The sequence below is a fragment of the Cuculus canorus genome, chromosome 1, assembly GCF_017976375.1.
Source record: "Cuculus canorus isolate bCucCan1 chromosome 1, bCucCan1.pri, whole genome shotgun sequence".
In the NCBI taxonomy this organism is placed as follows: Eukaryota; Metazoa; Chordata; class Aves; order Cuculiformes; family Cuculidae; genus Cuculus; species Cuculus canorus.
The window spans coordinates 153,808,633-153,834,490 of NC_071401.1; the positions used below are offsets into that span (position 1 = coordinate 153,808,633).

Genomic DNA, 25,858 nt, shown 5'->3' on the forward strand with positions numbered 1-25,858 from the left:
GTGTACACAGACATCAAGACCAGACTGAAAAGATGGGAAGAAGCAAATTAAGTAAAACTGGACACAAAAGTCACCAGATGTCCCTTCCTAGCACCTCAGCCCCTTGCACACTTCACAGCACAGCCTTTTTATTTGGCACAGGGCAAGGCATGAGTTCAGACGCCTTCTCCCCACCACCTCCATACTTACAGAGGAGCACAGACTGGGCAAGGCAGCTTTGCCTCTCTGAAAAACATCTCTTCTTCCAGAATAAGCAATCCCACTGTGATTCTCCTTCCTCTATTTGTACAGTTTCACAGCATCTAACTAGATTCAAAAGTTTGCTTTTCTTGGCTGTGGGAATCATGATCAAAAGGTGAGTCAGCAACTGTGTACTTCGATCTGCAGACACGCTCTTTGAATTCAAACAACTTTGTGTTGTCACTTCTGATTTTAGTACCAGGTATGACAGCCACAGTTACCAAGTCCACTGTTGTACCAGGGACATACATAATGAAAGAGGAATGAGTCACTCTGGAAAAGAACTTGATGGTAGGAGTCCAAAAAAAGGCTGACAGGATTTTATTGAAGTTCAAAATACAAAAAGGTCAGATTGTCTCCCACCCCCTCTGTATCCTTCCCATCCAGCATATCCTAACAAAGGATCATTATTCAGTGACAGCTCCAGCCAAACCACAAGACCTTTTGTCCCAGCTATGGCCTCCAGCACCCCTCGGATGAACCCTTGTAAAAATCTGGCCCACTTCTGGTATTTCAGTTTTGACCATAGAGGTTCACTTAGCCTCTTCCTGACAAGAGACCAGGTATCAGAGAACATGCAGACCTGAAGATGCCTGAAGAATGCTCCAGGCTGTGGCTGTTGCATGGTTTAACTGAATCCCAAGAATGAACACATCCAGCCCAGTGATTCTCAAGCTGTGGGATGGGTATTGCTACCAGCCTGTCACGTCATTTAGGTGGGAATTCAGATTCATTGGGCACCTTCTCGTCACCATGGTGCTGGTGGTGTCCTACTGACAAGACTTCGTGGATCCCTGCTCCAAAACAAAGCTATCTACATCTTCATTACTAACCACAGTGGGGCAGAAGAAAGAGAGCAGCAAGAGCAATTCCTTGCATCCTTCATAGCTGCATCACTTCAGGCTTCCAGCAATGATTGCGAATCACTCCTCACGCTGCACTTCAGGTCCTGCAGCTGCATCTCTCCAACAAAAGCAAGAAACATGGTATGGGTCAGCTCTGGGTTTGGTGCTACTCAGGCAGCCTTAAACCCACTTCCATCCCAGTCAAATAATATGGACAAATACACAACACCTCCTGTTGCAACTGGACCTCTTGACTGAGATCTGCAGTAATACGAAATACAAGTCAGTTATGATGTCTGCCTAAAACTGCACAAGGATTACGTGACACTCCTCCCAACCCTTATTCTTGCATCAGGGCAGCTCTGACCTAGCTGTCTACCTGGGTATCTTTTGTAAGGGTTTCACTGTAGTATTTAAGCACTAACTTGCAGCAGTGATTTACAAGATGGGGCCAGTGAAAGCTGTTAGTCTAGCGATTAAAAGCTTTGTATTCCATTTGTAATCAGACAGATTCTCTGCCCTCTGACTGCAGGCTCTGGGGAAGGTGAGCATTAAGCTTCGGTGTGTGTTTCTTGAGGCAGTCTGTTTGCTCAGCTGCTTGCATGCAGAATTAAGTGCGTGTTCTCCTCACAGCACAAAGCCTTCTGTTTTCCAAGGTGTCCACATTCTCCCCCATGCGAATGAGTAGTTGCAAAAGGTGACTGTTCGTATCTGTGATGCTGGGTAGCTGCTGAGTGCATTGGTCGGAGCTTGTGGCTGCACACAGCATCGGCCACCACTTACTTTGAGCTGAAGTGCTTAGGAGAAGGCAAAATATCTCTGGAAGGGGTATCCTATTCAGTGACAGGCCATCTGACAAAAAGAAGAGCAGCTCTTTCTTTCCAAAAGTCTCAGCTGCAGCACTCTGTTGTCTCTGTCATCCACAGCCCGCTGCCTCCCCGCCAGGCAACTGTGGTGGCACCAATGGGAACAGTCTGAGCACCACCGGCAAGGGGATCTGGCAGAAACGGCCGCTGGCAGACATGTTGATTCAGCAATCTGGGAAGCAAGCTCCAGCTTCCTCTTTTTTTCTCTAAAGCTTCTCCTGCTGCATCAGGAAGATGCTTCAGAATCCCATTACCTCTTCTCCATCTTCTGCATCTGCAGGCTGAGTGACGTGAAGCTGGCCAGGAGATCGGTAACCTCATCCACCTGCCAGAAGAACACAGCTGGCAGTTAGAAAGAACTACTAAAGAAGACACTCCCATGCAGCAGGGAACACCCTTGCACCTTGACAGCCAGTAATGCCCACTCTGACTTTATTCTAGGACAGGACCCCTTTGGTCCCACAGTTGTGTAGAAGGGCTCTTGTCCTCACAATCAAACAAGCACTGATCTAAGGCAAGGGAAGTTTCTTCCACTTCCTCAGGAGGTCAATGCTTGACCTCCACCTTGCATGATTTAGCCAGTCCTTAAAAGAGAAGCATCTTGCTGCATTACCCAGAACTCAACAATGGTATCAGCGTCCTCTAGGCCTGTTTCTAATGGCCAATCTTTTGTAGGAAAAAACCCAACAGGCCCTGCAACCCTGTGTGGTTGTGCTGATCCTGGCCTTAACATGCCTGTGCCCTCAGCCCAAATGATCTTCAGCTTCCCTGCTGAGCTGCTAGGCACAGTGATGTTCTCTGCATTCTGAATTCCAGCCTCAAGGAGTTACCACATAACTTGCCCATTTCACCCAAGGTCAGCAAGAACACTTAGAATCACAGAATGGTTTGGGCTGGAAGGGGTCTTAAAGATCATCTTGGTTTCAACACTTCCATAACCATGTCTTCAATGTCACCTTGCTCATGCAGTTGCATTCTTCTCAATGCAGGAGTCACAACACAAACAGGTGAGTCACTGCTGCCTACCTGCTCCTTTGTGCTTGTCATCTGTAACCTAGTACAGAGGTCATCCAGCTGTTCCTTTTGCTCATGCCTCCCGAGACGGTCCAGGTATTCCCGCAGCATCTGGATAATCTGGAACCAAAAGGTATAAGAGACAGACACCAAAGAGCTGCACTGGGCTGGGACGTTTTTGCAGGAAAAAGTAAATTACAGTTAAATTGCCAAGCACAGCCTTGATACCGCAGTACACGGCGGAGTACGTGAACCACAGAGAACACATGCAAAGCAACCAGAGGGCATCAGAGCCCAGTGAGCCACCAGAGGCACTGATCAGCCACAGACAGGCTGGTCATGACCCCTCTGCCTGGTTTAAGAACATGGAAGGGAGACAGGCGCAACTGAAGAAGCACAAGGTCTCGTCCTGAAAGCACCAAGCTCTTCTTTACGGCCAGCAGGGAATTCCCAGTGCAGCAGCATCTCCCTGTTCACTGAAAATGAAAATCTCTGTAGCTCCTATACGGCCCCCGAAGCAAGGCCCAAACTTCATGCATTCGTGATGCAGCCCCGCGACTGCTTTCCTATCCCATGCCTCCCAGTATCGGAGCAGGGCAGACTGCGCTAGGAATGCAAAGCCCCTGCTGGAATGTGTTCACCATGGCTACAGCCCCATGCTGTGGTTCCTCTCCTGCCACAAGGCGCCTGTCTTACATTGGTGGTTGAAGAAAAGAGAGTACTCCATACAGCCTTAGAATTAAGACATTCAATGCATCCTTGGCCTATCATAGCCAAGAGAGGTCCCACAAAAATTCATAGTGGCTGGGGAAAAGAAAGGCCTCTGAAAACAGAAGGAAAACGTCAAACTCTCCCCAGAGCAGCTAAGATTCTACAGACAGGTATTTAAAACAGCTGCTATATGATATATGACCCTTAAAGTGTGCAGGAGACTGCTGGGGCTGCACCACCTTACCAGAAGAAGGGACTGTTTCTTTTACCTGTTTCACTTCAAGGCGTACAGCCTCCAGGCTGTGGGAGAGTCCTTCCTGCAGGATGTTTAGCTTTGATTTAGCAAGGTGCAGTGGGGTTCTGCCAGCTCGATCCAAGGCATCAACTCTGGCCCCTGCAAGATGCATGAGCAAGGACAGAAAGCAAACTTTGTCTTCAAGATTTAATGTGCCCGGGGAGTACCATCAGGGCAGGGCAGGAAAAGGGAGAAGTTGTAATTGTTATAGACGAAATGTTACCTCCGCGCAGCAGTGTGGTGATGACAGGAACGTGGTTCGTGCAGGCAGCTGGGGAGGGAAAACACAGGACACACAGCTCAGAGGTACTAGCAAACAACAAGGAGTTTCTGCTCAAGAGCAGAGCTTGCGGCTTCCCAAAGGGCTCTTTGCCACAGGAAAGAGTAACAGCCCAGCTTCTAAGGGTAGCCTCATGCTCAAGCCTGAGTACTTTCTTGAACAGATCTTGTGCTCCTTGGGGTTGACAAAGAGAGGGAAATTGATTTTCTTGAACTCTGACCCTTAAGCCTTCATGAGGAATGATAATAGAATGCAGAGTTCCTCCTAGGCACTCAAAGCTTGGGATGCACACTGTGATGCACAGGAAACAGGAAGGTGGAGAGGAAAGAAACACCAAGGTGGTGTTCACCTCACCACTCTGCATGCAAAGCTTATCTGTGTGGCACTTACCCAAATGTAAGGGGGTGTTTCCCAGCCCATCTCGCTGGTTGGGGTCAGCCCCGTGGTCCAGAAGCAGCTGCACTGGAAACAAAGAAACAAGGACACATCAGTCCCTTCCTTTTGCCCCTATATGGGTCACAGGCCCACGCAGTACCTGCTTCTGCTCATCAACTTCCTCCCAGAAACAGGAGAAGGAGGTTTGTGCAGCAGTGCAAAAGGACTCAGCAAAAAGCCATGCAGAAGAGCTGGAACTAAGAACATGTCTCTGTACCACTACAGCCCTAGAGCTGCTCCCTCTTCAGCAAGGGGACATGACAAACCCTAGAGCCAGAGTTCAGTTGCCAATTTTCCTACAAAACACACATAAACCAGCAATCTCTGCCATGTTCTTAATGAAAATGAAGAGTACTCTTCAAGAAATCTCTACCACAGAGAAGTCAGATGACAGAACTCCCCCTCCCCACTCACCAATGTGATCGTTGCCATTGCAGGAGGCAAAGTGCAGGGCTGTCCGGCCCTTGTCATCTGCAGCGCAGGGGTCAGTTCCATCCTCCAAGAGTTGCTGCACTAACAGTGCCAAGGAAGGGAGAAGAAAGCAGGTGAGTTGAAGGGGCATCTGACCAGAAAGGGGTAATGCTGCCCACTCTTCTGTGGTTAAATACACACTCTGCCAGCTACCAAGGCAACTGAATTGGAACCAGCTCCAGTCAGCATCCTGGCTTAGCAGAACCAGCCTGGGCAGCATACCCACCACTCTCTGTTACAGTTTTCACCAGCTTCCATACACTGCCATGAAAGATAAGTCAACAGCAGCAACAGCTAAGGATCCAGCTAGCCAAATATTCAAGCTCCTAGGACAAGCAGCAGCAAATGCCTACAGAAGAGTATAGGAAGATGGCAGGGATGCGGGGCTAACACTCACTGCCACTAGTCAGCTGCATCTCAGGCAATTCCCAAGCCAGAATTATCATTCTGTCTTTACTACTCCTCCATGGGCTTTCTTCATGGATTTGCACAGTCATTTTCTGCATCTGTCTAAACTTTTCATATCGATATGAACCTGCAGTGAGAAGTTTCACAGTGTAACTCCATGCAGTGAGAGAAAACACCTCTTCACACCTGTTTTGAATACACCACTTTCTTGATTCATCTGAAACTCCTAGGTTTTCCCATATTAACAGTGGCTACTGTTTGGGAAGCAGGCAGGTGACTACACCAACCTACCAGCAGCAGCGCAAACGTAGCTTTAGGAGACAATCTACTGAAGCAAGCAATGGAACAGCCTGAGTAGCCATACCATCATCTACTCACACTTGTTCCCCCTGCTTTTCCACCCAGCTACTTCTTCAATGCCACCGCTGGCACTTCTTGTAACCTGAATTGCCTCCTTTCCTCAGATGAGGAGAAAAAGCCTGCTTACGCAGAAACACAGAGAAACTAGTATGACTCTCCGGTATTTGGTATAACAAAGGCAGAGAGCAGAAAAAGCTGAAAAGATTGGGGACATAAAAGTAGCATCTACAGCAACATGTGCAATCGCCCATGGCAGAAGGGTTGGAACTGGATGATCTTTAAGGTCCCTTCCAACTCAAACCAATCTATGGTTCTAGGTATAAGGGCTATTACTCCTGTTGTTTTGAGACTACCCTGACATAGCAGTCAGTGTGTAAAATAAACCTCATTCCATAGCTGTTAAAAATACTGACTGATTCACTATATTTTGAGATCTTTGATAGTATATCCTGCAAAGGTCAAGACTAACCACTACTGGAGGCAAAAAACCTAGACAGCTCAGACCATTGAAAGTCACCATCCATCTCAGCTTCTAGAGATTGAATTATAGACACATTTTTATTTCTTCTTGTACAACGACTGCTTTAAGAGTGGTAAAGAAGTGAAAGCAAGACTTGAAAAGATGGAATTGGCATTAACAGGGGTTGTTTGATGCTCCAGAAGAAAGACAAGCAAACTGACAGTGCCACCAGTGAGAACCATTAATGAGGAATGCTTTACCAGGTCCTTCCCTGAAGCCAGCAGGAAATGACACAACCTTTCCCACCCAGTGTCACCACAGGCAACAGCAAAGCCTTTTACTTGCTGATGAAGAATAAACTCTTTGTCAGATACTTCTTCAAGTTGCAAAGTACACAAAACATAGCAGGATTGTAAGAAGGAGAAGCCAAGTATCAAATACAGGTATAAAACTCTAAGATGGATAGAAACCAAGACTTTCATAAACCCTGATTCTTTCATTTTTCTCCCTGACATGGTGACTGAAGGCAAGCCTTTCTGGACCAACAATGCTCACAGGTTAATTTTATCCATCAGTTCACGAAACAAGGTGTACTGTGAAGCCAAAGGGTGAAGTACAACAGACAAACCCCTATCTTTATAAAGTGGGAGTTTCTACAAATCGAATCAGTTTCTATTTCTGCTCACAGAGCGGTCCGATGAACAGTGAGGCCGGCACAGCTGAGGGGACAGTACAGTCTAAGGAGGGACAATGCTATGGGGCAGATGATCTAGGCCAATACTGCTGCTGGACACTTCATATGAAAGCCCACCTAATGTAAAATACAGAGAGGTAAAGGCAGTCACAGAGCCTTCTCTGAAGGCACTGTGAGAGGCAGAGTCCAGCACTGGTCCTGGTTCTGATCTACTGAGTCACACTGTCTCATAACCCACGCTACGACTTAAACAACTTAACTATTCCATTTTACCAAACACTTCTCTCTTGCTGCTTACAATTGGGCAAAAGTTACATACCAAAAAAGCTGGAATAGCACAGTACTGATTTAGTTTGAACCAGTTGGAAAACTTGAAATACGAACCTCATGCAGTTAAAAAGTGAATATTATAACCAGCCTCACTCTGCTCGGAGAGCAAAACAAGCTCCAGAAAAGCAGTTTCTAGACTGATAGCATCTAAAGCACCATATCTGCAAACCACCCACATTCCTACATTCTCCTCCTCCTCTCCTAAAATAAAAGTCCTCAACACAACTGCCTGTTCTAGAAGAAGTTCCAAGTAGGACGGGCAGAAGTCTTTCTTACCTGTGTCCAAGTCGTTGCCATTGGCAGCTTCACGCAGCCTTTTCAGAGCTATGAAGAAAAGAAAGCAATTACTGGGAAGCACAGAGGAAAAAAGGAACATCTCCCTAGCAAAACATACCATTCTAGCACTTGAGCCCAGGTGCAGGACCCAAACCATGCTGGTCCTGGCTCAGCATGGAGAAGGAGAAGCAGGAGATTCATAGAATCACTAGGTTGAAAGAGACCTTTGAGGTCCAACCGTACCTGTCCACTACTAAACAAAAATCCTGAGCGCCTCATCTACTTGTCTTTCAAAAACCTCCAGGGATGGGGACTCAACCACCTCCCTGGGCAGCCTCTGCCAGCACCTGAATAACCCCTTAATTGAAGAAATTTTCTTAATGTCTAATCTGAGCCTCCCCTGGTGCAACTTGAGGCCATTCCCTCTCATCCTATCACCTGTCACTTGGGAGAAGAGACCAGCACCCACCTTGCTACAACCTCTTTTCAGGTAGTTGTAGATAGTGATAAGGTCTCCCCTCAGCCTTCTTTTCTCCAGGCTAAACAACCTCAGTTCCTCAGCCACCTCACATAACACTTGTTCTCCAGACACTTCACCAACCTTGTTGCCCTTCTCTGGATGCCCTCCAGGACCTCAATGTCCTTCTTGTAGTGAGGGGCCCAGAACTACACATGGTATTCAAGGTGTGGCTTCATCAATGCCGAGCACAGGGGCAGAATCATGTAATAGTCTGGGTTGAAAGGCACCTTAAAGCTCATCCAACCCCCCTGCCATGGGCAGGGACACTTCCCACTTGATCAGGCTGCCCAAAGCCCCATCCAACCTGGCCCTGAACACCTCCAGGGATGGAGCATCCAGAGCTTCCCTGGGCAACCTATGCCAGCGCCTCACCACCCCCATGGTGAAAAATCACTTCCATGCTCCTGCTGGCCGCGCTGTTTCTGATCCAAGCCAGGATACCATTTGCCTTCTTGGCCACTTGGGTCACCGCCGGCTGACGTTCAGCCGCTGTCACCAACACCTCCAGGTCCTTCTCCCCAGGCAGCTTTCCAGCCCCAGACCAAGATGCCAGCGCTCTCCTCCCGAGCCCGGGCACGGTCCCTCACCCTCCCAAGGAGGAGCAGGGCTGCCTCCCAAACTTCCCACCGAGCAGATCCACCTCCTCTACCCTCACCGTGACTCTCCTTGCCCGTGGGCCCTAGCCGCCGGTGCAGGCGGGCTGCCCTGCGCAGCCGCCGCGCCGGGATCTTGCCCGCGGGCTCCTCCCGCTGCCATAGGACGTGCAGGTACCCGAGAGGGGCACCCGCCGCCGCCCCCAGAGCCACCTCCGGCCCCGCCGCCCCGGGCGTCGCCGCGGCGCCGCTGCCGCCACCACCCTCCATGACTGCGCCGCGCGGGGGCGGGGGCGGGCCGAGCCGTCGCTATGGCAACGGGGCCGGGCGCACCCTCTCCACCAATCGAAGGCGCCGCACTGCGCGGGCGCAGCCAATGGGGCGTAAGGAGGAAGGGGCGGAAGGCGGGGTTGGTACCCAGACAGGGCGGACGGATAGGAGCGCTGTCCAATGAGAGAGAGGGGAAGGCGGGGCATAGGCCTGATCAGGCCTATCGGAGCGCTGCGGGCTGAAGACTGACGGTTGCTACGGCCAATGAGAGGGCGCGCAGCGAAGCTGGCTCCTCCCCCGGGCACGCGAGTGGCGCGCGGTGCCGCCCTCAGCCTTTCCGGCGCCGCCATGGCCTACCCGGGGGAGGACTACGACAACGAGGTGCGGGGCGGGGAGGGGTGGGGGGGCGCGGCGGGACCGGGATCGGGCACTGACTGCTGCCCTCTCTCCGCAGGCAGCCTACGACCCCTACTCCTACTCCAACGACTACGACCTGCATACGGGTGAGCGCCGGCCGCGCCGCGACAGGGCTGGATCTCAGGCCAGGCCGGGGTTGCGGGCCCCTTTGGCCCCCGGCTGGCGCAAGGCTGGGTCTGTGGGCCCAGCTGTGCCAGGCTGGGTCTGGAGGCAAGGCGAGGTCTGCGAGCCTGGCTGGCACAAGGCTGGGTGGGCCCTGCTGGCACTCAGCTGCACTTGAAGGCCCGGCTGGCGCAAGGCTGGGTATGAAGGACCAGTTGGTCCCTGACTGGATCTGCGGCCTCTTCTGTTACAAGGCTGGGTTTGCGGGCCCTGCTGGATCTGAAGGTGCAAGGCTGGATCTGAAGGCACAAGGCTGGGCCTGTGGGCCCGGACGGGTCTGTAGGCCAGGTCAGGTCCGTGGGTGTGTCTGGCTCCCATCTGGCGCAAGGCTGGGTCTGAGGGCCCAGTTGGGTCTGTGGGCCCTGCTCGTGCCCGACTGATTTTGAAGGCTGGGTCGGTTGGCCAGGATGGGTCTGTGGGTTCGGCTGGTGTAAGTCTGGGTCTGAGGACCCTGCTGGATCTGAAGGCCCAGCTGGCACAAGGCTAGGTCTGCGGGTCCCACTAGGTCTATAGCGCCAGCTGTGCAAGGCCGGCTCTGTAGACCAGGCCAGGTTTGTGGGCCCAGCTGGCTCCCAGTTAATGCAAGACTGGGTCTGCAGGCCCGACTGGCACATGGCTGGGTATGAAGGCCCAGCTGGTCCATCTGGTCTGGATCTGTAGGTCCATCTGGTCATGAGGCTGGGTGAGTAGGCCAGGCTGGGTCTGTGGACCTGGCTGGCAGAAGTTTGGGTCCGTGGGCCCAGCTGTTGCAAGGCTGGGTCTGTAGGCCAGGCTGGGTCTGCGGGCCCGGCTGGCTCAAGGCTAGGTTTGCAGGGTGGGTCAGGCCATGCTGGAACTGCCTTCACTGCTCCTCTTTCCACTTAGGAGACCCAAAGCAAGACCTCGCCTATGAGCGCCAGTATGAGCAGCAGACCTACCAGGTGATCCCTGAAGTGATCAAGAACTTCATTCAGTATTTTCACAAGACAGTGTCAGATCTCATTGACCAGAAGGTGTATGAGCTCCAGGCCAGCCGTGTTTCCAGTGATGTTATTGACCAGAAGGTGTACGAAATTCAGGACATCTATGAAAACAGGTACAAAGCCATCCTTCCTGACAGGAGAAATTGCTGTTTGAACTGTGATGAAAGTGCACCCTGCTCTTAAAAGGAAAAGCTGACTACTGTCTGTGTTGTTCTGAACTTGGTCTTTCTCTAAGATACAGCATGAGCTTTATTTGATTATTGAGGAAAAAAACCAAGTATTTCCAGTCCATCAGGCTAACATAAGTATAGGTGAGTTGTGACCTCTCTGAAGGAAAATACCAGTCCTGTGCCTATCAGATATGAGGCAGCAGAGAGTGACCTCAGTAGTGCTAGTTAAGTGGTTTGCAGAAAGCTGTGAAGTGTAATTGTTGTCTGTTCTGTACAGGTACTGCTGCTCCTGCTTGTAGTTGTGTCACCTTGCTATAAACAGGGTGTGGAAGTAACATACACAACTGATCCATAGTTTGGGGGTAAATTGCAGACCTTAATTGCTTAGTTTACAATTCTCATTCTTTGGACAACAGGTAGCAGTTTTAAGCTGAAAGAAGGGAGACTCAGGTTAGACATTAGGAAGAATTTTTTTCCTGTGAGGTTGGTGAGGCACTGGCAGAGGTTGCCCAGAGAAGTCATGGATGCCCCATCCCTGGAGGTGTTCAGGGCAAGGTTGGATGGGTCATTGAGCAACCTGATCCAGTGGGAGATGTCCCTGCCCGTGGCAAGGGGGTTGGAACTAGATGATCTTTAAGGTCACTTCCAACCCAAACCAGTCCATGATTCTATTATTCTTTGCTTCAATACTGGACTTTCATCAGAAACAGTCACAGAATCATCATAGAATAGTTTGGACTGGAAGGGGCTTTAAAGATCATCCAGTTCCAAGGCCTCTGCATTGTGATCTCTAACTCCAACCCTGTCATACTGAGAAATGGTTTCTAATGGCATGTGTGTGTCTTATGTTTCAGCTGGACAAAGCTGACAGAAAGGTTTTTTAAGAATACCCCATGGCCAGAGGCCGAGGCCATTGCCCCTCAGGTTGGAAACGGTAAGTCTTTCACTTTCTTTTTGCTTGTCAGGGAGAGAAGGAACTAAATGACTTTTGATATGTGAGTGAGCAGGTGTACAGCGTTCTTGCCGCCTGAGTCAGTTTGTTCACTCTGGCAAATGCTTCAGCAGATGCCTGGCAAGAAGTCAAACTTGAGTGGAGCATCCTTTTGTGCTTACCTTATTACTGTGACAGGAGGAGGACCACTGCTGTATCTGAGAAATCAGTGGCCTAGGTTTTGTGGCTTGCTAATGTCCAGTTCTGTTTTCTTTTCTAGATGCTGTTTTCCTCATCCTGTACAAGGAGCTGTATTATAGGCACATCTACGCCAAAGTCAGTGTGAGTGTTGCCCTGTATCTGCCTGTTGGTTGCATGCTGGCTTCTCTATGCCCTAGAACTTGCCAAATCTTGCTGCTACCACAGTGTTAGTGGCTGCGTAATTTTTGTGAGACAAGGTCAGATGGGTTTATGAGCTATAAGTCAAATTGCTGTTAGGGAAGCTTAAAATTCTTGCCGTTTGTTAGATTAGTAAGGATTTGCTGATTGCTGAAAAGCAGGAGAGACTTGACTGTCTTTCTGAGGCTCATTAGCTGTCTCCTCAAGCTTAGTTGTAGAAGGCGTGCAGCTTTCCCTGGCAGCTTACATGGATCCAAAGAGCTGGTCTGAGTTTTCAGGAGGCTGTTGTGTAAAAGTTTGTTTCTGGCATTGAATGTTGGAGAGTTAGGGGAGAAGGAGGAGTTGGAAGGTAATTGAATTTTCTTTTTGACAGAGCTGCAATTGCAAGACCTATCAGTCAGTTGGGTTTGTGTGTTTCTTTGTGGCTCTTTGTTTTCACGTTAGCGGGTGGGTGAGAGGAAGGTGTCACAAGAGAAAGGGTAATTTTTTTGTCATTAAAAAGCCCACATAGGGTCCAAGTCCCTTGTGGAGAGGAAAGGATGGGCACCATAAGGGATACAGGAGAAGGAAGTCTGAGGAATAATGTCTTATAAAACAAAATAAACACTTTTTTTTTCTTAAGCTAATTTGAAGTCAGTGAGAAAATCGCAGTAGTTCTTGGTCCTTCAGGGAATGGAGCTGGATAGAATGTGGGTTGAATAGGTAGTAACTTATGGGGTAAGTAAGTAGTAACTGCAGTTTTGGTGTAGACCTGAGAGGGTGGACAAGCACGCACTTTAAAAAGGCTGCTGTATTAAGGCAAGTCAGGCTTTAACAGGTGGGACTGGTTTCTCAGGCTGTGTTGTTAGTGATTCTCAGACTGCCTGGAGTGTCTCTGGGTGGTGATCCTGGGAAGACAGTGATTCCTTACTGTATTTACTGGTCTTTCAAAGCATTAGAAGTACTGTCCAGAAGCAGAATTGTTGCTATATTAAGGCCTCTCATGAGTGGAGAAGGAAGGAAAGCAGTTGAACATAATAGGAAGCTCTTAAGACTGGACAGCAGAGAGGGGACAAGGAAGGTTAATGCATCCTATTTCCAGAAGGTCTGAATGCTCATTGTTCCTGGGAGAAGCTACCTGTACATGAAGTCAGCCCTGTTCTGTGAGACAATAGTGGTACAATTACAGGTTTTCTGGGTAGTGCTGGTGGGTGTCCTGGTTGAATATTGGCTCTGACATTTCTGAAATAAAAGACCCTCTACTGCTTTGACTACCGACTGTCCTTCATAGGCTGTTGCCCTTAAACTCACTCTTGCTATGCTTAGAATCATACAATGGTTTGGGTGGGAGGAGACCTTAAAGGTCATCCGGCTCCAACCTCCGCTGCCGTGGACAGGGACACCTCCTACTGGATCAGGTTGCTCAGAGCTCCATCCAGCCTGGCCTTGAACACCCCCAGGGATGGGGCATCCATGACTTCTCTGGGCAACCTGCTCCAGTGCTGCAGCACCCTCATAGTAGAATAGTTTCTTCCTAATACCCAACCTAAATCTCCCCTCTTTCAGCCTAAAGCTGTTACCCTTCATCCTATCCCTGCACTCCCTGATAAAGAGCCCCTCCTTAGCTTTCCTGCAGCCCCTTTCAGTACTGGAAGGCTGCTATGAAATCTCCCCAGACCCTTCTTTTCTCCAGGCTGAACAATCCCAGCTCTCTCAGCCTGTCCTGGTATGGGAGGTGCTCCAACCCTCAGATCATCTTTGTGGCTTCCTCTGGACTCGCTTTAACAGATCCATGTCCGTGAAACTAAGCAGACTGTGCTGACTTCTCATTGCAGGGTGGCCCCACGTTGGAGCAGAGGTTTGAATCCTATTACAACTACTGCAATCTCTTCAACTACATCCTTAGTGAGTTGCTGCAATTCATTTCTGGTTTGTGAGTTTTGGAGAGGGAGAGGGGATGGAGTGGGCAGAGCTGCAGAAAGGGTCAGAAGAACCAAAACATGTTTGTTCTTAGATCATATAGGGAGGAGGAGTCTATGAGCTTTCTTTATGTTAGCATTTGTTGAATGAAGATCACTTTACATCCATGCATGTCAAACCACAAAAAGAGCAAATAGCTTCCAGTGCTTTCTGAAATACTGTGAAGAACAGAACTTACTTAGCTTTCTGACTTGCTGAGAACTGCTTCGTCTATCTTTATTAAAAAGCAAAATGACGCTGTAAGCTATAGACAGCTTGCAATGTTTCACAACTGCTTATTGTTGTGGACTCCCTTTACAACAAATTTTAGTTTTTGTGGTGCCCTGCCAGACTTCTGGTGGAGAATGGATCGGTTAGGATAAACCTCTACAGTCTGTGTACAGCTTCTGGGAATCACTGCTGCTGAGCAGCCACACTCCAGAGATTAACCCCGTACATGCTCTATTCTTCAAAAGTGAAGGCAGTTGAGGCAGCTGAAGATACCACTGCCCTACTGGAAGCTTCATTCACCTGCCGCTGCATCTCCCATTTCAGGAAAATTCTTGTGTTGCTTAGTTTGTGTGTTCCTCCAATTCTGCCACTGTTCTTCCTCAAGGTATTAAGCTTTTCTCTTTTACTTATGTTCTGCAGATGCTGATGGCCCTGCTCCTCTGGAACTGCCCAACCAGTGGCTGTGGGATATCATTGATGAATTCATATATCAGGTATATGATTATAAGACTGGGCCATTTTGGGATGGCCTTGCTTCTCTTAGTGGTATAAATTTTGCATCTGGTGCGTCTTTGTGATTTTCATAGCTAGTATAACGCTGCAGGTCAAAAAACTTTGGTGAGCATTATTATTCCTTTGTCACTAGGTAGATGAAGTAATTGTAAATGTACAGATTTTTAAGATACAGGAAATTCTTTGGGGATTCCTGGCCTTCTGTTGATGTTACTGTGCCAGTTGCTGCTTAGGGGATTTTTTTCTAACTCGCTTTCATTTCTGCTGAATTTGTGCAGAGCAGCCTGACTGAAGTCTGCTATAACCACAAAGGCATTATGAAAATACTTGTTCAAACTAGTTTTATTGTATTCTGTGGCTTTACTTCAGTTTTGTATTTCTTAGTCAGCAGGGCCTTTATGCTTGCATTGAGAAATTGCCGATTCGAAATAATCTATGGACTAATGGCTTGACATTAGGAAATATATTTCCAGTTATTGTTCTGAGTGCAGCAATGCAGATCTCAAATGCTATTGATTTCTTTTTTGTAGATTGCTTCACTGTAACTTCTTATTATAGAGCTATCTTTAGGGGCAGTCTTCCAAGCTTCAAGGTGAAAAAGGATGTGTGTGTATGCAAACACATTTATGACTTGGTCATTCTCTTCCTACCTGTTCAGAGAGCAAACTTATCTTTAGTTGCCTGTTCTACTTGTCTAAGACGTCCTTCTCAGCTTTGTCCATTCTGTCATTTTCTCTTGCCACTGTATCATTTTTTCCCTGTGCTTTAAAGGTGGTGTCATTTGCCCCTTTGATTGCTGGGTGATACGAGATGAAGCTGTTTCTTTTTTATGTGCAGCTGCTAGCTTTTTGTAATGCATTTGTGTGATCAAACTTGTAAGCTTAGTGCACTTAGCTGAACATCTCTAAACTAGCTTCTCGTCATCAAATCTCTGCTTTTTCCTGTAGTTCCAGTCTTTCAGCCAGTACCGCTGCAAGACAGCCAAGAAGTCTGAAGAGGAAATAGATTTTCTTCGTTCCAACCCCAAGATCTGGAACGTCCACAGTGTCCTTAATGTGTTGCACTCCCTGGTGGACAAATCCAACATCAACCGACAGCTGGAGGTCTATACAAGTGGAGGTGAACTAGCTGTGAGATGCCAAGCAAGACTGGTATCTGTGCTGCCTTGCTTTGATTTGACCGAGTTCAGTTAGCTTTGCTTGGGAGCTGGATCAAACCCTTAATCAGTGGATGGATTGACTGGGAACAGATTCTGCTGTCCTTATGTGAGAAGTGCTGGTCGTTATTCTTGAGGTCTTGCTACTTTTGCTTGTAAACATGGAGGTGTTGAAAGAGGAGGAAAGCATAATGGTTCCTTTCTTTCCTAGGTGACCCTGAGAGCGTGGCTGGTGAATATGGTCGTCACTCCCTCTACAAGATGCTGGGCTATTTTAGCCTGGTTGGGCTCCTGCGTCTGCACTCTCTGCTGGGGGATTACTACCAAGCAATCAAGGTTCTGGAGAACATCGAGCTCAACAAGAAGGTAATACAACATCTTTAAAACCCTCTGTTGCAGTTTTCCAAATGCCTCTGTTCAAACATGCTGGTTGAAGATTGGCACAATGAATCTTCCAGCTGAGGAGCCGTTTGGAGCTGTTGTAGTTGTTGGGCGCTTGTAGTTGAACACAGCTGGAGCTTTGGCATTGAATCAAGCCATATGATAATGCCTGACGCTGTTGCAGCACAAATGCCTATTTCTTTAGAAGATTTGCTGTGTTGTGCAAAGTGGCGTTGTTATGGGGAACATTATTTGAGCTGTAAGTGGTAGCGCAGTGCTAGCTGAACACACTGTTCCCACCTTGGTCAATGGCTCTTTCATTTTCGACTCTCATTCGCACTCTGCTACTCCCACCTTGACTGTTTTTTGCACTGCTACAGGGTGGTGCTTGTGATAACAGGAGTGAACAAAAGTCCAGCTGTGTGATGGGCTTGGCGCAGATCTGTGTATCTGCTGTCTGGCACAGGACGTGGTGTGAAATAGGGGGAAAGGGAATTGGCCAGAGCAATATTAGGCACAGTGCAAGAGTCGTCTGCTTGCAGGAGCTGAAACTGGAATGATAGGAAATGAGGTGATCTAATAAACATTGAAGAAGCTGCTACAGGGCTGGGAGGGAGATGAGGTGTCCTGAATTAACCCTCTCCTTTCTGTATTTGGGACAGGAGTGAAGGCAGAGGTGGATGGATTCTGGGTAATGAGCTATTTGGACCAAAGGTGCTTGTCTCTCCTCTAACATGGCGTGTTGATCCTTCCTTCTCAGAGCATGTACTCCCGGGTGCCTGAGTGCCAGGTGACCACCTATTACTACGTGGGCTTCGCATACCTTATGATGCGGCGTTACCAGGATGCCATCCGTGTCTTTGCTAACATCCTTCTCTACATCCAGAGGACCAAGAGTATGTTTCAGAGGACAACCTACAAGTACGAGATGGTAAGAGATAGCATAGGTCTAGGCCTCCAAAAGAAAATCAGTCATAGAATGGTTTGGGTTGGAAGGGACCTTAAAGATCATCCAGTTCCAACCCCCATGCAATGACCAGGGACACCTTCCAGTGGATGAGGTTGCTCAAAGCCTCATCCAGTCTGGTCTTGAACACCTCCAGGAAGGGGGAATCCATGGCTTCTCTGGACATCCTGTGCCTCGTTACCCTCACAGTAACAAATTTCTTCCTAATATCTGACCTGAATCTCCCATTTTTCAGTTTAAAACTGTTACCCCTCATCCTATAACTAGACTCTGTGCTGTCTTCTTTCCTGCCCCTTCTCTGCCACCTGATAACCTACGTCTAATAGTCCAGTCTTGTTTTATGGGACTGTGCTGGTGGGAGTGACTGAGGATCCTTTGAACTCCTTTGCCATGTGTGACAATGTTTTCTCTTGGCTGTGTTGCCAATTCCTTTGTTTGTTTACCATGCAGCTGACCTGGCTCCATCTGCGCTCTCCCTCTAGGCAGTGTTGTTAAAGAATATCAGCTGCTAATGACATTCTTGTGGATTCTTTTTCAGACTCAGTCCTGTGCCTAGTCCAGTCCTGCATTTCACGTTGCTGAAACCATTGTCAGATAGGTTTCCATTATCAGATAATTGTTTACAGACTGTTTTAATTCAGCAGGACTGAAACAAAGCTCCTTTCTCTTTCCACCTAAGCTGTTTGTGGTGCTGGTCTAACCCCTGCTGCTGCTGTCTCCTTTGCATCCTTATGATTCATTTCTAACACTTTGCATAGCCAAATCCTGCTGTTCGTAATTCCATGACACTTCAAAGATTTGGTATGTCCGTTTCAGCCACACTGCTGTCTGTTTCATCCCACACTCAGATAAATCTTCTTTCTCGGTCTTTTCTTCACTGGCCTCCCTCATAACTGCCCCTTGTCAGGAGATGGCTGATAAACTGTCCTGCCTTCCCTTCTCCTCCGCACTTTGTTGCACCAAAACAGTCAAACCTGTTTCTGGCCATCCATGGTCTGTATGACTCTGGGTATGTTCAGTATATACTTTCCTTTTATCATAGAACGATTTGGATTGGAAGGGATCATGAAGGTCATCCAGCCCAACCCCTCTGCCATAGGCAGAGACATATTCCACTGGACCAGGCTGATCAGAGCGTCATCCAGCATCACCTTGAATGTTTCCAGAGATGAGACATCTGCCACCTCTCTGGGCAACCTATGCCAGTGTATCACCATCCTTGGTGAAAAAAAATTCTTCCTAATACATACTCTAAATTTTTCCTCTTAGCTTAAAACTACTACCCCTTGTCCTATTGCTACAGGCCCTGCTAAGAAGCTTTTCCCCCATCTTTCTTGTAAGCCCCTTTAGGTATTGAAAGGCTGTAATAAGATCTCCTCTGACTCTTCTCCAAGCTGAACAACACCAACTCTCAGCCTGTATTCACAGGGGAGGTATTCCAGGCCTTAGGTCATTTCAGTGTCCCTCCTCTGGACCTGCTCCAACAGGTCCATTTCTTTCGTGTGCTGAGGGTTCCAGAGCTGGACACAGTACTCCAAGTGTAGTCTCACCAGACCGTAGTGGAGGGGCAGAATCACCTCACTCACTCTGCTGGCAATGCTTTTTTGTTGCAGCCGAGGACATGGTTGGCCACCTGGGCTGCGAGTGCACATTGACGGCTCATGTCCAGCTTCTCATCCACCAGGACGCCTAGGTCCTTCTCTACAGGGCTGCTCTCAATCTCTTCATCCCCCAGCCTGTATTGATACTGAGGGTTGCCCTGGCCTGGCACTTGGCCTTGCAGAACCTCATGAGGTTTTCACAAGCCCACTTCTCCAGCTTGTCAAGGTCCCTCTGGGTGGCATCCTGTCTCTCAGGGTTGTCAACCTCACTGCTTGGCTTTGTGTTGTCCATAAACTTGCTGAGGGTGCACTCAATCTCATTGTTTGTGTCGTTGATGAAGATGTTAAACAGAGTTCTTGTCCAGCCCTCTTATTCGTTGATGAGAGCCTTGATATGGCATTGATCTCTGCTTTGTCCAGAGGCACTGCCTCTTTGTGCTGTGCCCTTTGAGCATTGGGACCATCAGTGCTCCGAGTAAAGGGTCTGTCTCTGAAAAATGCAGCTCCCAGCTCCTTCCTGTGCCACAAGGCCTGAGCACATTTACAAGCTAATGTGTTCTTCTCTCTGTCACAGATTAATAAGCAGAACGAGCAGATGCACGCACTCCTGGCCATCGCCCTCACCATGTACCCCATGCGTATAGATGAGAGCATCCACCTGCAGCTGCGAGAGAAATACGGCGATAAGATGCTGCGCATGCAGAAGGGTGATGCACAAGTCTATGAGGAGCTCTTCAGTTACGCTTGCCCCAAGTTCCTCTCTCCAGTAGTGCCCAATTACGACAACGTGCACCCCAACTACCACAAGGAGCCCTTCTTGCAGCAGCTCAAAGTCTTTGCTGATGAAGTTCAGCAGCAGGCCCAGCTCTCTACCATCCGTAGCTTCCTCAAGCTCTACACCACCATGCCTGTGGCCAAGCTGGCTGGCTTCTTAGACCTCACAGAGCAGGAGTTTCGTATCCAGCTGCTTGTCTTCAAGCACAAGATGAAGAACCTGGTATGGACCAGTGGCATTTCTGCCCTGGATGGGGAGTTCCAGTCTGCCTCTGAGGTTGACTTCTATATTGACAAGGTTGGTATCTGCCCCTCTCTGGCTAGGAAACACCGTCACCTAGGAGGTTCTGGATTTTGCTCCAGTCTATGAGACATATCCCTTCCTTTTTTGCCATGTGAAGAGCTCGGGGAACTACAGTGAAATTGTAGCCCTGCTTAATAGAAGTTTCAGTGGATAAATAGTGACAGGATATTGTAGACAGCTTTGACAATTATTGCACCCAGAAACAAAGGTCCCAAATATCTTCCCTTGCACAGAAGGAACTGTTTGTCTGTCATTGTTCTTGGGAGGTTACAGCTGAGTGACGGACGGTGCTGTCAGTGTATCAGGTGGCGCTGTCAGCTTTGTATGTCTCCCCCACATCTCTCCTTTGCTTGACAAAACAGGGATCCTGCTTGATCATTTTACAGGTTCATTTTTCACTGGAGCAGCATTTAACTCTGTCTGCTCTAGGACTAGTCTAAACACAAGATGTGATCCTGTCACCATCCTGCCTTGGAGCTCCAGGGAGCGGGAAACATAGCGAAGAGTCTTTTGGGACTTTGTTTTCAAAGGCAGCTGTAGCCATTAGGTTTCTTGCTAGGAAGGAGAACAGGATGCCCCTTGCTCTTGGTCTGTAGAGCAGACCTTCCTACAAGGTCTCATTCTATGTCTCAGCTTAGTTCTCCTGGTAGATAACATAACTTTTAGCTGCTGGTAGAGGAAAGCAGAGCACAAATCGAGGTTGGAACTGTCAAACTGCTGCAGAGAGACAAAAATAGGCAGTGTGTGCAAGAACGTGGGAAGCGAATACAATGTGAATTTGGGATCCATCCCAGGCAAGGGTGTAGAGAAGGCAGCCCTCAGAGATCTGAGTGGATGCCATGGGACTAGCACTGGTCAGGTGTGTGTGATGCTGCAGTGAAGCCTCTTCAGTTGCTCCTCGCTTTTGACAGTCCTTGTTGTCTCTCTGCTAGCACAGTCCTTTTCCTGATCTCATGCTGTTTCCTCCCCAGGACATGATCCATATCGCGGACACAAAGGTTGCTCGACGCTATGGGGACTTTTTCATCCGCCAGATCCACAAGTTTGAGGAGGTGAGGCCTGGGCAGGAGAGCTGTGTAACTCTTAGGAAAAGTGAGGCGAGCCTTGGGTTGTGCTGGCCCTGGAGCAGCCACACATGTGTGAGACAGCTGTGCAGTGCCTTGTTGGGGCAAGCGCTGACTCTGCAAGAGGCTGGGCAAAGGCAGGTGGTTTAAGCAGCAGCTGCTGTCTTTGAAGAAGGGTCTGTTTTTGTGTGAGAAGTGCCCATTTGAGTCACAGTGGAAAATGAGGAGGGTTTTGCTGTCCAAGGGCACTGACTGCATTGTCCCTAGGAAATTGTGGTGTTCTTGTCAGTAGCCAACCAAAACCATATCTCTGCCCTCAGAACTACAGCTCTAGAAAGTGGCCTCAGTGATTTCTGGAGCACAGATGACTTAGCATTCTGCTGAGCCAGGAGGTGACATGCAGTCACTGCTCCACTCTACCAACAGGGGCTGCTGCACACTGGAAACTTGGGCAGCGAAATCCTGCGATGCCGGGGCTTGAGCAATACAGGGTTGCGATACTGTGTTGCTGGTAGCTCGCACCCTCTCTTCTCCCCACATCTTCCTCTGCTTTTCTTGGAGACGAGAAGGGAGATTTACCAGTTCCCCTTCTGTTTTGCACACTGCTGGCACTTGCATGAAAGCTCTTTTTGTTAGTGAGTCGGAGAGAAAGGAGTAAAGGCATCGTATAAAGGCTGCTGAGGGAGCAGTAGTGTATGTCAATCACCGTGTATTTTTCTGACATTTGCTTTCTCAAATTCCAGCTGAATCGAACCTTGAAGAAGATGGGCCAGAGGCCTTAGAACTTCTGTGGATTCATTGATTGGCCTGAGCAGTGAAGTGAATGGGAGAGGTTATTCTCTTCGTGGTGAGACAAGGGGAGCTCAGGGTTCTGGCATTTCTGGAATCTCCTGTGACTCTGAACATTTTTTTGTATTTAAATGAGACTCATTTGGCTCAAACTATCCTACAAAGAACAAGACATCTAATAAATTAGTGAAATTTTCCTGGTGATCATTCAGTATCTGATGTACTCATTTATTTTTCCTCTGTGGAAGACTATAATTACATCTGGAGACATGAACAGCCACTGTTAGTTTGTGCTCTCTTTGGTCTGTGCTGTTGCAGGTAACAGTGGGAAGTGGATCTTTTTCCATGCTTGGTAAAGGCACTGTGCATAGCGAACAGGGAAGGCTGTGTAACTGATTAGCAGGGAGAAAATGAGCTGTTCCATAGTGTTTCCACAGGATATGGAAAGATGTGCAAGCTAATATTATTCTTTTAGCTCTTGCCCCACACATTGGATAAACCTAAAATGCTTTCCTAAAATGCTGCATTTTTACTTTCCCACTCGTTTTTTAGCTGCTGTGAAGCAGAAACTCTCCAAAGAGGCTTAAAATGTTTTTAAAGGAAGGAGAAGGATTTTTGTAAACACTCAACGAATATTAACTTTGAACATGTGGTGAGATGTCCTTGCTGGAGGGTCTGTTTTATTATAGCACAAGTGATGTCCAAGTCCTGGCCCCATGATTTAATGGAGTTCAGTTTCTCCATAAAACTCCCTGAGGGATGGAAGGGAGCTTAAAGCCCATCCAGTTCTACCCCCCTGCCATGGACAGGGACACCTCCCACCAGCCCAGGCTGCTCAAAGCCCCATCCATCCTGGCTTTGAACACTTCCAGGGAAGGGGGCATGCGTGGCTTCTCTGAGCAACCTGTGCCAGTGCCTCATCGCCCTCACAGTAAAAAATTTCTTCTTAATGTCTAATCTAAATCTCCCCTCTTTCAACTTAAAATTGTTACCCCTTGTCCTGTCCCTGCAATCCCTGACAAAGAGCCCTCCCCAGCTTTCCTGTAGCCCCCTTTAAGTACCGGAAGGCTGCAGCCTTCTCTTCTCCAGGTTGAACAACCCCAACTCTCAGCCTGTTCTTCAAGGCAGACTTGCAGTGCCTTGAAAGAGGGAAAAACGGTTGAAAACTAGCCCTGTAAAGGGGAATCAAGGACCTGTAAATACTGGGGAAGAGAATGCAAAGAATGAACCCCATCTCCTTTACCCGCCACACCCTCTCTCCCATCTCCTTTTGCAGACTGTCCTTAAATAGTTTTGTCTGTGAGTAGTAGAAACAGGTGCAAGAGAAAAATCTGCATGTGCAATAGGAAAGCTAAACAAAGCAGCTTCATGTATTCCATCTGCCTCTCTATCCCTCCTCATTCCTTTCCACTGAGAGAGGGGTCCTGGCAGTCCTGCTTGGCCTCATATGCGATTCTGTTTAGAAGTTAGGAATAATTAGCTGTTGCTGGTTTATTCGCTGTGTTTGGGTGAGGGTTGAGTTTCTAGTGTCCTAGATACTGCTCAAAACTAAACTGCGTTTCCCGTCATGAAGCCATGTAACGGCTGTGCAAGCAGCATGGAGGGAGACGAAATGGGCAACTCCTGCTGGCTGCCTGGCTACTGCTGTTGATGTTACCCATGCCAAGAACTTTACCCCAGTGCTGAAGGGTTTGAGGCAGACATATCATTAAAGAAATTAAAGGACTAAGATGCATTAAAGAACTGAGATGCTGCATTGCAGCAGCCTGCAGGAGCTGTGTTTATACAGAGAGAATCTGCTCCTTTTTATTTTTAGGGTTGGCACTTTTGCTTCTGTAATATTTACCAACAGCAGCACAGTGGGCGTAGCTGTCAACAGCAGCTCTCCTACTTTCTTGTTATCCAAAGCCGAAATCTTGCACAGAACACGTGCTAAGATGTGATAAACAACAGGAGAACCTCTGGCAGGGCAGTATCTCCATGATCAGTTCTAGCTCGTGGCATAGCAAAGGCATCCAATGCGTTACTGGGATTTGATCCGTTTCTTATTTGTGATTGGCATGTTGGAATTAGACTTTTAATGTGTTTATGTATCATTTTAAACCCTCCAGTGTTTACAGACTGTTGTCATGTACGTGAATATGCTGCTGCTAGTATTAATGTCTGCCAGAACAGCTTCCAGAGGATGCATAGAGACCAATCCGCCAGTCTGACTGGCTCCATGCCTCATCTGCAGGACCACTGAAGGTTAACTGAGCGGGACTGGCACTTGGTGGAACAATGCTAGGAAGAGCTTGCAGCTCCCTCACGGGGCGGAAAGATGGGCTTAGCGAGCCATGGTGCCTGGCACTGCTTGAAGCAAGAGGAATGCAGGGCATTCAGCAGCATCAACAGGGCCCTGCTGCTGCTGGAAGGGAGCTCTGCAGGGAGGCGGGGTGGGTGCTACAGGCTCAAGCCTTGCCTGCTGCAGTAGGGTTTGCTTAGTGGAAGTGTCCTCAGGCAGTTCTGGTCAAAATGGGCTTTATCAGAGGGAACCACAGCACAGGGTTATCTGCTGTGTGTCACTGTCTCTGACCTGTGAAGAGGGTAGGTGGGATTATGGACCCTAGAAAAGACAGTTAAGAAAACATCCTTGATACTTCTCTCCCTTAGGGTATGTCAGGAAGACACTGTCAGGCAGGTCTAGGGGATGCTGAGCAACCAGCTTGGTTGTTACAAAAGGGAGTAAAGACTCTTACTTCCTTTTTCTCTACAGAGTAGCTTTTCCAGTGATTTACACCAGGGCTTATCTCAGGCACTGAAGGAGGAGGCTGCGCAAGCCCAGAAAGTGTTTATTTTTCACTTGTTACAGTTCTGGAGCCATGTAGCAATAGAACAGAACAGTGGGATAGTGGAAGGAGGGTGCTAAGCGTGAGATCTGACTGGAGAGAGGATGAAACAAAGACATTTACACTTAATAGGTTAATTTAACTACTAAGGCAGGTACTTTGTACAGTGCTGGAGAAAACCCAGGATTTGTCCACAGATTGCTTCTAACCAATAGTGATTTCAGAGAACTTTATATACACGGAGATGTCTTCATAACTTTTCAACGAAATGACATAGAATCATAGAATCACCAAGTTGGAAAAGACCTCTGAGATCATTGAGTCCAATCATTCCTATCTGCCACTAAACCATATCCTTAAGTACCTCATCCACCCATCTTTTAAATAACTACTGGGACCATGACTCAACCACCTCCCTGGGCAGCCTGTGCCAGAGCCTGTTTTTTCCTCTTGTCCTATTACCTGTTACTTAGGAAAAGAGACCAGCACCTGCCTCTCTACAGGCTCCTTTCAGGGAGTTGGAGGCAGTGATAAGGTCTCCCCTCAGCCTCCTCTTCTCTAGTCTAAACCCCAACTCCCTCAGCCGCTCCTCATAACGCTTGTTCTCCAGCCCCTTCACCAGCTTTATTGCTCTGCTCTGGACACGCTCCAGAGCCTCAACACCCTTCTTGTTGCAAGGGGCCCAGAACTGAACACAGGATTCGAGGTGCAGCCTCACCAATGCCAAGTACGGGGACAGAATCACCTCCCTGCTCCTGCTGGCCACGCTGTTTCTGATCCAAGCCAGGATGCTGTTGGCTGCCTTGGCCACCAGGGCCACTGCTGGCTCTTGTTCAGCTGGCTGTCGACCAACACCCCCAGGTCCTTCTCCTCCACGCAGCTTTTGAGCCACACTTCCCCAAGCTTGCAGCACTACGTATCACTCCTTATTTCCTTATTCCTGGAATCTCATTGCATAGTCAGGGAGCTAAAATTAATCCCATCCAGAGACATTAAAGCTTGGCCATACCAGAGCAGTTAATCTTTAGGACTCTGAGCACAAGAAGTTAAGGGCTGTTGTAGTTATCTTAGTTGTTAATCTGGTTTTAACACATTGGCATTCCATCCCACCATTTACAAATCACCATTTAAAGGAATATAGAGCCCATTAAAAAGAACTGGAGAGAGGGGACTACGGATTGGGTACTGGCAGCAATGAGCTTA

At 48.3% G+C, this 25,858-nt stretch overlaps 2 protein-coding genes across 3 annotated transcripts; one reads left to right on the forward strand and one right to left on the reverse strand.

The window, feature by feature from the left end:
• Window positions 1–537: 537 nt before the first annotated feature.
• Window positions 538–9,093, reverse strand: ANKRD54 (ankyrin repeat domain 54). Its single transcript, XM_054056241.1, has 8 exons — window positions 8,861–9,093; window positions 7,686–7,733; window positions 5,101–5,199; window positions 4,642–4,713; window positions 4,195–4,242; window positions 3,946–4,070; window positions 2,978–3,085; window positions 538–2,276 (listed from the first exon to the last, which is right to left on the reverse strand). Exons 1-8 carry the CDS (start codon window positions 9,066–9,068, stop codon window positions 2,202–2,204), a joined length of 783 nt encoding a protein of 260 aa, XP_053912216.1. The 5' UTR covers window positions 9,069–9,093; the 3' UTR covers window positions 538–2,201.
• Window positions 9,094–9,345: 252 nt separating this feature from the next.
• EIF3L (eukaryotic translation initiation factor 3 subunit L) lies at window positions 9,346–22,038 on the forward strand. Of its 2 annotated transcripts, XM_009568408.2 has the most exons (13): window positions 9,346–9,449; window positions 9,523–9,571; window positions 10,512–10,722; window positions 11,634–11,713; window positions 11,991–12,052; window positions 13,924–13,993; window positions 14,699–14,772; window positions 15,739–15,910; window positions 16,159–16,313; window positions 17,089–17,259; window positions 19,471–19,968; window positions 20,946–21,026; window positions 21,782–22,037. In XM_009568408.2, exons 1-13 carry the CDS (start codon window positions 9,417–9,419, stop codon window positions 21,818–21,820), a joined length of 1,695 nt encoding a protein of 564 aa, XP_009566703.2. In that variant the 5' UTR covers window positions 9,346–9,416; the 3' UTR covers window positions 21,821–22,037. The 2 variants fall into 2 exon arrangements, with proteins under 2 accessions (XP_009566703.2, XP_053906525.1); XM_054050550.1 differs by lacking the exons at window positions 9,346–9,449; window positions 9,523–9,571; window positions 11,634–11,713 and having other exon boundaries at window positions 10,644–10,722; window positions 21,782–22,038.
• The last annotated feature ends 3,820 nt before the right edge of the window (window positions 22,039–25,858 follow it).